General features: G+C 40.1%; 1 protein-coding gene across 12 annotated transcripts in view; it reads left to right on the top strand.

Annotated features, from left to right (window-relative positions):
* ESR2 (estrogen receptor 2) overlaps positions 1-13,497 on the top strand; it is a 59,921-nt gene that overhangs the window by 41,264 nt on the left and 5,160 nt on the right. For 11 of the 12 annotated variants that reach the window (XM_032444792.2, XM_015865468.2, XM_085547814.1 and 8 more), the window contains 4 exons: positions 4,588-4,878; positions 8,907-9,045; positions 11,234-11,367; positions 12,933-13,107. In XM_032444792.2, the coding sequence (XP_032300683.2) occupies positions 4,588-4,878; positions 8,907-9,045; positions 11,234-11,367; positions 12,933-13,107 (739 nt within the window). Of the gene's footprint in view, positions 1-2,340; positions 2,474-4,587; positions 4,879-8,906; positions 9,046-11,233; positions 11,368-12,932; positions 13,108-13,497 lie in introns of those variants that run through there. The other variant, XM_085547815.1, reaches the window with a different exon arrangement.

Below are 13,497 nucleotides of genomic sequence, written 5' to 3' on the forward strand. Positions count from 1 at the left end.
AGCCAGTACCATGACCACTGCCTTCTGGCGAAGAACCTTTTTCTGACATCCAGCCTGAACATCCACTCCCTATGAGGAGCTGTAGGCCACCGTGAGTCTTCCCCTTGACCTCCTGCTGTGAGCTGAGCAAACCCAGCACTTTCTTTCAGTGTGTTTTATTTCTTACGTTCTTGCAGTCATTCACCCATGTGGTATATGGTGCTGTAACTTGAGGTCTTGCCCTTGGTCTAGTGTTCTCAGCTGAATACAGCTATTTTCTTGTGCAAATAATTGCTCTGAATAAGTAGAGTGTAGTAGGAAGAATGAGAGATTTGGTCATCTTATGCACTTTTCCAATTGCCTGAATTACCTTTATTTGAATGAATATTAGCTATTAAGTATATTTAGGGAGTTCGTGGCAATTTCAGTAATAGTCTCTAATCTTGGAAATCTTAAGTGTTTTATTGCTGTGCCTTTACACAGGTTGATTCATATCTCTATATATATTGAAGCTAAACATTAAGCTTATCTATCATTATTTCTTCCATAAAGATTTAGAAACATGCATGCCTTTTAGATGCTAATAAGTGTACAGAAAACACTCTTCAGTCCTACCTGAACTTCAGATTTAAATAGGAAGCACAGAAATTCCTTTGCATTGCTTAAATATTGTATTAATTGGTAAAGCTGCTCCTTCCTGTTCCCCCTCCCGTTTTTTATTTCCTACTTCACATCTTCCTTTTTTCTTTTTCTTTTTTTTTTTTTTTTTTCTGTTGTTGTTTTTTGTCTTAGTTTTCAAAAGATCTGAGGACAGCTGATGAGAGTACATCGAGTCCCATAGTACTGGGTTCACTTCAGTACCAGGAACTGAATTAGGATCGATCAGCAGGTTGCAAATTCTTGCTCTTGTCACTTATGACACGTGTCCAATTTGCTGGACTTTCTTCCTCATTGTGTCACCAGACATCTCCTTCTCTCACCAGCTCCCCCTTCAGCCAGTAGCTTTTCTAGTTTCTTCAGGCAACTGAGCTACTCTTCCATGTGTTTAATTCAAACACTGCTCTTCTTCATGCATTTTCTATTTGGGGAATTCACTTTTCCAACAGGTATTGGAGGATGCACGTCACAGAGCAGCTGTTATTTTCTAATAGCCCAATAAAATTCATCCTTCACAGTGCATCTCCCTGTGGCTTTTATTTTGCTCTGTTTTTCCTGTTCTGTCCTTCAAGGTGCCCATTTTCAAAACACTTCAGCAAGGCACTGCTTCCTGCTTTCGTTCCGTTCTCTCCTGGTGATTACACTCTCTACAATGCACATTCATATGGAAGTCAGTGCCATGGATCTCTGTAAACAGAGCACGCCAGTACCTTGGTGCTTCTTCATTCTGCCTCCTGTTGTTTCAGTTTCTTAGCACATCGCCGACCTCTCCTCTTTGTCCTTCCTGAAGGAAAATATTTACATACTTTCTGTGCATGGTGTGACTTTAGAGCAGTCCACTGTGCTATTGGAATGTTTTTCTGCAGCTGATGAAGTGTGTTCAGAATTTCCTCTTGACTTTTGTGCGCTAGTCCTAAAATGAGGCCTAGCGGAGTTCACTGCATCTTCCATGCGTGTAGAAATTAGTCTCTGCCTCCCTGTCCCTTGACTTTCTTAAGAAGAAAAGAACTTGTCCAGAGAGATGAAGAAATTGTTTGTGACTTGTGTGGTTTTACAGGTAAAGCTTTTTATTTTTTATTTTTTTGAATGCCGTAATCAAGGTTGATTCTGTAAATGTACCATGAAATAATGCCTTCAGCTCTGTTTGTCTCTGCTGGTATGTTATCCTCCCTTATCCACTTCTCAGCTTCTCTGGCAGCTTCTAACTAGATTTCATTCAGTGAAATTAGAACTAGTTCTGCAGTTCCCTGTTTATTTTCCTTCAATCCAATGTATGTGTAAATGTCCTGCCATATCAAGCCATTTCACCTTACTCCTTCTCAGGGTACAAAACCATCCTTTCCTACAGTGAATGCAGAATTTAGGTCAGTACTTCCAGCTGGTTCTAAACACTGCTCCAAATGCTTCATTCCGCTTGGGTTCCTCCATTCCAGAGAACTGTTCAATGAGCCAGCTTTGCCTGTTTGTTTTCTCCAGTCTCATCTGCTTCCAGTTAGTGGGTGTTCTCTTATATTCAGATCTTCTTTACAATTCCCTGTTATATCTGATGCAGTTTACTGAACAGGCAGCAAATGAGGTTTGTGACAATGTGTAGTTGAAAGTTCCACACCTGTAAAGTCAAGGCAGACTTGTTAGTCCTTAGCCAGTCTTTCTGATGCCTTCAGGTTATACCTGACTGGCTTCTACATCTCATCCTTCTCACAGGTTGACTCAATTGGTGCTTGACAGCTGCTGAAGACAAGACAGGATTGTGATCTGGCCAGCCACATCATTTGGAAACATCCACCACTGACAGTCTGCATTCACCCAACATCTAATTTAGCAATAGCATCTGAAATTGGGTTGTGTCTGTGTGTGTGTGCGAGCTTCACCCCTTTTTATTTTTAATTTGGCCAATGTATGAACCTCTTACTTTGCTAGATGAAACTCAGAGCCAGAATTGCATTGCCTCATTAGAATTTAGACAGTTAATGTTCTATGCAACTGATAGGGTGGATGAAGAACATTTAAAAATTTCTGAGGCCAGTAGCTTGATAGAAGGGAAACTGCAACATCACTATGTCCGCTAACAGCAAACATGAACATCTGCTGCCATTAACAAAAACTCAGTACCTATTTTCACAGCCAGCCATGCTAATTGCCAGGCACCACATCTAGCACTTACGCAAATACAAGTAGTGGCAAATATATGGTTTTATACAGTATGTATGCCTCCAGTAGCTGGGCTTAAACACTCTGTCTGTCAGGCAGCTGGCCCCTACTTCCCTAGGTCACAGGAACCAGTATCTAGTACTCAGTTCTTTTCTCATGCATTAGTGTTTTCAGTCACTGGCCTTTGATTTCTGTGATATTCCAGGTGTCTTGTTCACAAATTCTCTTGCTCAAATGCATGCATGCAAATGTGTCTCTGGCCCAAACCCATGGTCCTATTGACAGGTGACACCCAGATCCTCTGGTATGGCTAGAGGTTGGCTTGGAACTTCTGGTCACTACAAGAGAAATGAATAGCTGACTCATCTGGTGGGATTTCCAGACCACAGGCTGGTCATTGTTCTTTGATAGCCACGAGGTTAGCCAAGTCAGGGTGCTGGGTGGAGCTATTAGGATTTTTCCACCTTTGTTATTCATCTACTCCTTTTTCTTCGTGTGCTTTGTGAAGTATATAACAAATAATAAAGAAGAATCACATTCTGTGGCTACGATGTTGTTTTGGGCAGCACACCAAAAAGGCTTAATTAGCTGTAGTGGTGTCAGGATAGCAGCACTACATGAAAGGATGCTTTTGTGTAGTCTGTGGAACTGAAACAAAATGAGACAGCCTATTACTATGCTTTTAGACTCCCCAGTCTGTACTAATAGAATAATAAATGTTGATCTGATATAGATTTACGCAATCACTGGCATTTATGTATATATGGAAAATCAGTGTTTGAATATCATGTCAGTAAAAGCATTGGCTAGCACAAAAAATTGTCTTTTGAAAGATTTAGAGGAAAATTTCTTACTGATGTTGAAACTATTAACTGCTGGAGGATTCAAGCCTGTGAATCTATTTAGTAACTTAATAATTTTAAATAACTTGATTTATTATTATTATTTTTTTAATGTGATGAAAACTTGCATGTTAGTTAATGCCAAAATTTATTTATAAATAAACAAAAAAGGTGTGAGGGAAACAGACACCATATGGCTGAGCACTGCATCAGATGCCCACTGTTTAAAAGTCCCTCAGTCTCTTTCCACAGCTGCTCTTCAAGAATAGATCACAGTGATCCCACCAATAATACTGATAGGCAGAGAATGTTTGATGTTGTCTTAATGAACAGTAAAAAGTCATTCTGAGAATTTATGGCCTTTGTAAAAGAACTGCTCTGTGAAAGAGAAATGGTATTCTGCACTTGTAACTCCAAAGTGGGGGCTTGCTCTGTCTAGTTGTAGATACCTGAGTTCTCTTTGGGGAAACTCCTGCTGGCTTAACTGGATGTAGGGAGAAGACAGCTGACCTTTCAGTATGTCCCTAGCTGAGCACCCAGCTAGCAGTGAGGCCCAGCTGTGCTTCTGGCTGAGATATTTACTCATGGCTCAAACTTTAGATTTTTTTTCCCCCCAATTAACATTTAAAACAAAATTTATTAGCAGAATTAAGCAGTTTTCATTAGTTGCATTTAAAGACTCGATTTATCTCCTTTTGATGTCAATAGTGTTTTCCCGGGGACTTGTAAAATAGATTAAGAAATGAACATCATTTTCAGTTATTTTTTTTTCTTCAGGTGGCTTCACTGAAGCAAAGTTGGGTCAGTGCTGGATGTTCCAGAAAGTCTGAAACTTGATGTTTAATGTTAGAACATCCACTCTTGAGGGGCTTTCCCCCTCTTCCCCAAACATTTGGTTTTGTACAATGCAACAGTGAGAGAAACATATTCCAATGCGATTGTGTACCTCTTGTGTCAGGCTCAAGAAGAGAACGTTGTGGGTATCGAATCCTGCGCCGCCATCGTAATTCGGAAGATTGCATGGGCAAAACCAAGAAGTACAATGAGGCTGCAACCCGTGTAAAAGAGATCCTCCTCAGCACAGTCAGTCCAGAACAGTTTGTCTTAACTCTGCTTGAAGCTGAGCCTCCCAACGTGTTGGTGAGTCGTCCGAGCAAACCATTCACCGAGGCCTCCATGATGATGTCCCTGACAAAACTGGCAGACAAAGAGCTGGTTCACATGATTGGATGGGCCAAAAAAATTCCTGGTAAGAGTTTCGATCTCTTTTTTATCTATTTCATTTGATGTCATAATGGCATAGCACTATAAATGCGTAGTGTGCAAGTCTTACAGTTTCTATGCTGTAGCAGTCACAGACAAATTATTGCTCTCAGAACTTCACTTGGAAGCATTTTGAATCAGAAAACAGCCATGTCCATAATTTGATATCTCTTGTTAGTCGAGTACTTGTTGAGGTTGCTAAAAAGCAAAGTTGGTGTAATTTTTATCTCATCAGCTTTAAATGCCTGATTAATCAAATGTGTATTAACTAGACTGCTATTGGGGAAAACAAAACCAACACAAATGGTTTCCTTAAAATCTAATGAAGACTTAGTATTGAAGTTGGTGAAAACTGCTGTGTAGCCAAGAACTGAGTCTTCACAACTGCTTCAGCTGATGTAATTGGTACATGAGAGAATCAGATTGGGGTACACTGTATTGATCTCAGAATTACTGTGTGTTTTCCTTCAAACCAAAAATGAACATGAATGGTTTGAGCTGTTGGTCATGCAAAGAGCATTAACTGCAACTACGCGTGTTGCCTTGAACATAACTGCTCCCTAAGGTGTCCACGGGTGTGTTATTCTTTAACTTCAGATATAATGCTCTGCTAGAAGTGAGTCCTCCAGCTGCATGTGCCTTGCACAGCAGATGTGTTCTGCATTGTATCTAGCAGTCCTAAGCCTTGTCCATCCACACTGAGGAGTCTGCACTGCACGACTGCAAGGCTGCATCTCCTCATTACAGAGTGCCCTGGTTAAGCTTCTGTGTTGAGTGGTACAAGTGTGATAGTTCTCAGGTGTGCAGGTTCCAGGCTGGGTGCTGGGATGGAGCTGCTAGCACTGCACGAGCATCTGAAACCATGCTAGCTATTTGTGAAGGGATTTTCCTGTTAACTTGGATCATTTTAAACTGAGAGCAATTAAGCAATATTTGAAAGGAAAAAAATAAAGTAACTTCTCTAATTACAGATTCATTTCTGGCTTTTACTTTTAATTATGTCAGTTTAAAAATGAGAATGGCAACAAAAGAAACCACAGCCTTGGCCAGAAATGAAATCGTTGTATTTCGAACTTTAAAGGAAAATCAACTTCCAAATCAACTCGTTTTGACATTGTTTACTTCTAGTTTGTCTTCAGTTTACGTCAAAAGTAAAACCTTTTTCTTAGCAGTAAGAGAATTGTATGAAGAGAACTTGTTGAGGCGACCAAAGTCCTTTAGAAAAGCTCCTGGGAATGTTTACACTTGATCACATGTGTTTGTTTTTTGTGATCACTCATGTCACACAGAACAGAAATAAACACTATTTCAGAAAAATGCCAGAAATAGATGTGAAATGCAACATGTTCCCAGTTACAAATAACATTACAGTATAATGTGGCTTTTACAGCATCTTCTTGAACGTGTGTTTTTTTCTTCCTATAAAAAAATAAACGTGATGATGAAACTCATACTGCAGGATTTGAGTTTGCAAATTCTTCCCTGAAGTTTATTATCTAGATCCATGCAATAAATAAATAAATAAAATAGCTCTTGACTAAAGGCCAGCTGAGCACTAATTTTGCAATGTTTTTAATACGTTTCCCTTCTAAATTAGTAGATGGATATTACTGTGAGGATCATCCTTAAGTAAAAGCAAATCTTTTTAGTGTCCTAGTGCTGTATGTGCTATATGCTGGTAGGGGTTTGTCTGAAGAGGAAATCTAAATCTCTGCTTTTTTTTTTCCTTTACTTAATTTCTAACGACCTTCTTTTATTACGCATCTTGCTCTGTGAGTATATTTTTGGTATACAGTTGGCTTATTGGATTGAATTTTTGTTGTTGCTCATAAAAGTAGAAGGCAACACCTGGATTGTTATGTTGTTTTTTTTTTGCATGAGTTCCACTGATTTTAATTTGATGTTATCAGTGGGTATAACATAGCTTCATAATTCCCTTTGACTCTGTTCACCTAGTTTAAAAGTGCTGAACACCTCATGGCTGTATCCTCGTGGCTGAAAGATGGGATGTTGTCATGATGTTGAAGTTTGGATTCATTATGGAACACAGTGGCTGGCCAGAGTGATATCTTTGCGTAGCTACTGCACATCCAGAAGAAAATGATTTTTCTATTTTTCTTTTTTATTTTTTTTTTCTTGTGCTGTTATAGCAGTGTATCTTAGTAATGTCTACTAAAGGATTAGATATAGAACACAGAATTTAAAGGACGGGTTCTACAGCCACAGAAAAATGAGCAATTTAATGTACTCTGCAGCAAATGAAAAGGGACTTCAGATTCTGCAATAGGAGCTGTCATGCTAATGTGCTATCCTCAACCTTTAAACATGATTGCTACAAGGAGAAAAGGAATAGTCCTAATAGCAGCGCACAATGCTCATAAATCATACTGTTGGTGCTGGTAATGCGTATTTAGCAGGTGCCATCTGGGATACATCTGAATCTCTAATTACCTTTACACTGAAAACTGGGACTTGGTCTGACAGCTCTACTGGGATTTGTTTTTCAACCCCATAACTGGTTGTTTATGGTGGAGGAATCAGCGCACGCCTCTGTAACTGTTGATTTAAATAACCCCCTGAAATGTCTTTGAGCTGTTGTTTCCCAGGAAACCGTCGCTGTTGGTTTATTCTATTCAAACTTCCATGGGTATTTTACTAAAAGCACTTTTTAAATGATGAGGGTTTGGGTCTGGCAGATAATCTGCCGTTGGCTATGAGTTCTGTAGTAAATTCTTTGACAGTGTAATCCGTGAGGGAAAGCACAGCTTGTAGGCTCCTGTTTGCTCCTCTCAGAGTAAAGGAGTAAGGCTCTTGGTGTGAAAGGCAGCGTTTTCAGCCATGCAAAGCCAGAGTACGCATTATCCAGCTTATGATAACCTGGGGATGTCACCGACTGCCTTCCAGGACAGTACTTTAATAAGTTGAAAATGTATGGAATACATTCATATAAATCACTGGGAGCAGATTTCATGGCAGTGCAAATGTACAGCACACATCCCAAGTCAGAAGAGACCCTTAAGAACTATGGAGTTTAACTCCTTTTCCTAGGCTTTTCTTCTTGCATGTTATTGCAGAAGAAGGGGCAAGCAACAACTTTTTCCCTCTTCTGGTTGTGTTGCTACATTATCTGGCACTTGCTGGAAGTTCCAGAGAGAACTAAATGTTAGAAAAGGGCTTATGTCATATTGCATCAGTTCTGTTCTTGCTTCTGGGGTGCTGCATGTGGAGGTGATGCAGACATTACTACCGTCACAAACTACCCTTGTCTTTTCCTTGCTTTGATCAACAAGTGGCATTTAGAAATAAGGTGACATCACAGGGTGACCGTGATGTGGCTTATTTCATAGGTACTGAACAAACCCAGAAACATAGCTGCCTCCAGAGATCAAAACAAAACACTAAGTGACAACCCTGCAAACAGCAGCCTTATATGTTGTGAAAATAATGGTCTGTTTTCATAGGAGTCCTCCACAGTACAATGTGATAAATCTTTAACAGATGTGAGTTTCCAGAGTGGGTCCTTGTTACCTTCAAGAAGTCTCCGGGGCTGTCATCTAAAGAGGTGCCCACATGTAAGGCGGGTCTGCATTCACCTATGTGCTGATTGCACTTCAGCACTGTTCTGATTTATTTATTTTCCCTGAACACTTTCAAGGCAATGCTGGGGAAGGCCCTGGGCAACCTGGTTGAGCTGTGGTGTCACTGTTTGTTGCAGGGCAGTAGGACTAGACGGCCCTCAGTAGTCTCTTCCAACTCTAAGTTGGATTCCATGGTTCTATCCTTTCAAATGTTTTGTGGAAGATGTGTCAATGATAACCACAGCTATTTATGTTCCCAACTGAGATGGCAGCAGTGCATACTTTGGACTTCAGTGCCTCTTTTTCCATCTTTCTTCACAACCCACATTTCTTTTTTTCTTCTTCTTTTTTTTTTTTTTTTGTATATTCAAGACATTTTTATAAAAACAGAGATGTAAACAAGTTGATTTATTTGACGCTGTTTTTATCATTTCAGGCTTCATTGATCTCAGTCTCTATGACCAAGTCAGGCTGTTGGAAAGCTGCTGGCTGGAAGTTTTAATGATTGGTTTAATGTGGAGATCGATTGACCATCCTGGGAAATTAATTTTCGCACCAGACCTTGTACTGGACAGGTAAGAGAAATCAGCTTCTTGAGAGCCCTTCAGTGAGTGTGTTTGGAGGGAGATGAATGGAGAAAGGAGGGGATGAAATATTGGAGATGATGTGAACGTTTAATTTAACAATACAATTCACTTGTATTTTAACAGTTCTATCTTGAGAATTCACACGCTGAGCATAAATAGTGCTTTTGAACTTGAGAGTTCCTGAATTCCACTACCACATAACAGTGTTGAGTTTCTCTGTATTTTTCACTGTTTTTGTAGGTTTTGATGCTTTTGGCCCAGGGCTCCAGATGCTAAAACTGTAGACATCAACACAATCTGCTCTGTTATCAAACAGCTTTCATTGGCCAATAGATTTTCTCCCTAACCCTTAAAAAAATAAAGAAGAAAAAGGAGTAGAGAAAGTTTCAGACTCTGTTTTAATTACTCAGAGTAGTTTATCTCAGATTTTTTCCTGTAGTTTCATATTTACATTAATGATCTTCGTAGCACTAGCCAAAAGGGATTTTAAAAAGTAATTTGGTGTTAAATACCAAAAGTTTTCTTCAAGCTTAAGTAGAGTGTTTGAAAGTTTAAAACTTATTTATCCATAGCTATGTACCAATAGGGAAGAATATGGATTAGTAAAGATGCTTTTCCACAGCAAGATAGAACAATTTGATTTGGGTTTCTTGTTGGTAAAAAGTCAGAGAGAGAATCTGCTGTCTTGGCAAGGAGCAAAGTCTCTCCTAACCTTTTCAACCTGGGGAAATTCATATCTGCACCAATCTGGGCTTGAGCTAAATAATCATTGCCTTCATAGATTCAGAAAGTAAAATGGGTTAGTAAGAGAAATAAATTTGAATTACATAGGATTTGAAGTAAATTGTGGTTTTCTTATATAAAATTCAGTGTGAGGGCACGCTAGGTTATTCAATGCAATGATAAGAAATTGCTGAAGATGTATGATGTGTTCAGTTCCTCAGGAGCTAATATGAGCTGAATGGAGATGGCTTGATAAATTCCTTCAACTCCATAAGACTTAACAGAGTGGGAGCTAGCAAGCATCTGTGCACCCTATATTACTTCTATGATACGCTCATGTGAACTCTAGCTCCATTACCCCCCACAGTCTTTGTAGACGTACTTCTCTGACGCTTGTGCCTTTGTCTTGATTCTGCCAGCTGCTGGTCCTCCTCCAAAACTTGAATTTCTTTGCCAAGAGAAGCCATGCAGTAATGAGGCAGCTGCCTTTCTGCAGGCCATACCTTCAGCTCCTGGGTGGTGTTGCCTGCCTCAGCCTGAGCACTCATCACCTTCCTCTGGTAGCAAGGAGTGCTCATGCACCACTGTCCTTAGGTGTGTCCCTAATAACACAGCAGGCAAAACTCTTGGCTTACAGGTGGTGTAAGAAGCATCTCTTTGAATACGGTGTCACAGAGCTTTACAGCTTTGTAATTCCAGTACCTTTAACAAAAAATCTGAAGCACTAACTTAAGTGGTTTAAAATTACTTCAGTTTTCATTCTAAGCCTATTGGAATGGCTTAAGGTGTAAGTATTTTTTCAGTTCATCCTCAGAACTAGAAACGTTCCTGTTTCTAATATCCAAAGTGGAGGAGATTACAATCACCATTCACTTGCAACCATAAACAAACAAACAAACAAAACCAGCCAGAGAAAATCCAAAGCTATTCAAAAGTGAACACCTCCAACAGGTGGTTTAGATGGTTGTAGGAATTATCTTATTGTTCCAAGAAACTTACTTTAGTCAGGCTTTCTTAATTATTAATACCTTAGTCCTCTGTCAGGTACAAACAGGGATGTCATAGGTTGTGGCATGAATTCCTTGTGAAAGCACTATGGAAAATGATTCAAGGAGGTGCCATGCTCTGCCCTGTAGAATGTAGTTTAAAGCTGATTATCAGAAATTATGCTGGTTGTGAGGCTAAAGCCTCTTTACAGAAATATGTCCATACTTACCTGTGGTCAATCCTGTAAGCACTTTAAACGCTTTACAGAGAAAATTAGTTTCTTAGAGGTGCTGACCTCTTATGCCATTGTAATTTTCCATTTAGATTTCCTGATAGAAGCTTTTGAATGCTCCCACAGATCAGACAGATAGGCTTCTTGCAGCATTCTTTTTGCTTTGGCTTTTATCTGGCTGAGTCAGAGTTCCTTAATTCTACTTTTTTGGTAACATTTTAAATGTTTCCATAGGGACGAGGGGAAATGCGTAGAGGGAATTTTGGAAATCTTTGATATGCTCCTGGCCATGACCTCGAGGTTCCGAGAGCTGAAACTGCAGCACAAGGAGTATCTGTGTGTCAAGGCAATGATCCTCCTCAATTCCAGTGAGTACACAATTGCCTCTGACACTCACCAAATTATACTTATTTCGACTGCGACTGGGTAATCAGTGTCTAAAAATGACAGAAATATCAAATGAGATAAGGCAGAATTCAAAGGGAACGCTAAAAAGGGACTTCATGAAATCATAAGAGGGTTTTGCTCAAGAAACTTCTAAGCTATATTGTTTGGATTTAGGGTCTCTATCCTGCTCTAAAGAACTGCACGAATAAACCCAAATCTGAAAACCTGCTCACAAATTGGGGTTTGTGACCCAGGTGGTGGGTATGTCCTTTTCAAATCTAAACCCCAATGATCTGTCAGGAGTGCAGCTCAGAGCTCCATGGATCCTGGTCATGGATGATGATGCTTCATGCCTATACAAGCCTGTTCTTTGCTCTAGTAACATTATTTAGTCAACTGAGTGGCAGTCAATTGCGCTGAAATATTTCTATTTAGTGATAAATAATTAGTAGAAGTGCTAGAAATAACTTAACAGTTCTGCAAGATGAATGTGAGGACGGCAAGCTTGCTTTGCAGCCTTCTACAGCCTGTGGTAAAATCCTTCTATTCCCCAGGACGTTTTGTAAGGGTATAAGAAAAACAACAAGAAAAAACAACTGAAAACCATCTGTATGTAGAATAATGATACTGTTTACATCTATTGTTTTCAGATGAAGCTTCTGTGTAACTCTCAGCAAGGTTTCTGAAGGGGAATAGTCCAGCTGTTTTCTGACTTTGTTTGTAGAACAGAAGCCATTATTTCAACTGACAGCAAAACTCTTCCATTTATTTTTATTTAGCCAAAGGGGGAAAGAAATGCTCATTAGCCGTGGCTTTTCTTAAAAGCTTCACCTCTCAAAAAAACCCTTCTCCTCTCAAGGCTCTCCTTCCTTAGCAAGGTTTATCTGTTACTTCTGTTTTTCGGGGTGTTCTGGAGTTTTCTCCATCCATAAGCATCTTTGGGATTCTCTATCAAGAATACTAGCGAGTGTTTCCAGGCTTTCCTAGTGGCAGTTTCTTCTTTCTCCTCCCCACTCCCCTTTCTTCTGCTTTTGCTGACTTCGGAGGGGTCTCGCAGGTGCTGTCCTGTGGCACCATGGTGAGCTGTTGGGAGCCTACAGCGGTCAGTAACAATAGCTGCTCTCCTCCTTCCCTTGGATTTACTTGGAGAAGAAAGGGGTTTCTTTTCAGCATGAACGAAACTAAAACGTATGGTGTAATGTGATTCAAATGAAAAAGCCCTGGAGAATGGAGAACATGTCTGCTTCCCCACAGACTGAGAGCTCAGAGCTCATTCTGACTATGGAGTCTATGTTCAATGTGTTGTCTTGGGAGGATTTGGGAGAGTCAATCACTATGCAATCGATGCAGAAATCCAATTTGGATGAAGAAATACAAGCTGAAGCTTGGTGTGTTACATGCAGTGCTGTTTGCATTGTGTTGGGCTGTGTGAATGTGTGTCAGGAAATACAACTTTTCTTATCCTTTGAATTATTACATTGGAAGATGACCCATGGTCATAGTTTTTTGTGCCTCACAAGCAGGATTTCTTTGTCTTCTCTGCTAGGCATGTTTCCCTTGTCAGCAGAAGAACCTGAAAGCAACAGGAAGCTGCACCACCTGCTCAATGTGGTCACAGATGCTCTGGTTTGGGTTATTGCAAAGAGTGGGATCCCTTCCCAGCAGCAAACAACTCGCCTGGCCAATCTGTTGATGCTGCTCTCCCATGTCAGACATGCAAGGTAAATCTTACAGGATGTGAGAGATATACCAGTTGTTTGTGTTTGCTTCTTAGAGTGACAGAGCTAGTCTAGAACTCCACAGTGCCCCTGAGGGATGCTCTTCATCTCTGTTTTGTAAGACTATCCTTCCTAGTGTGGCTAACTAGGCAATGATCCCACACTCTGGCATAGTGATACGGTAGTGATACAACTGCAGAGATCTCAGTCAGCAAAGTGTCATCATAGCTGGCTGTATGACAGAAGAAAAGAGGATTCTTAAAGCCTGTAGTTATCTGCAAGATCTAACACTGGACATGCAGAGAGGAAGCCAACTGCTTGAAGTTAGCCACTATCATATGGTCTTCCCTCTCAGCCAGTTGGGAGACGTAGGTGGTTAATAGAGCTATATGG

The sequence above is a fragment of the Coturnix japonica genome, chromosome 5 (genome assembly GCF_054131305.1).
Source record: "Coturnix japonica strain WE chromosome 5, WE-NBRP24, whole genome shotgun sequence".
Taxonomy (NCBI): domain Eukaryota; kingdom Metazoa; phylum Chordata; class Aves; order Galliformes; family Phasianidae; genus Coturnix; species Coturnix japonica.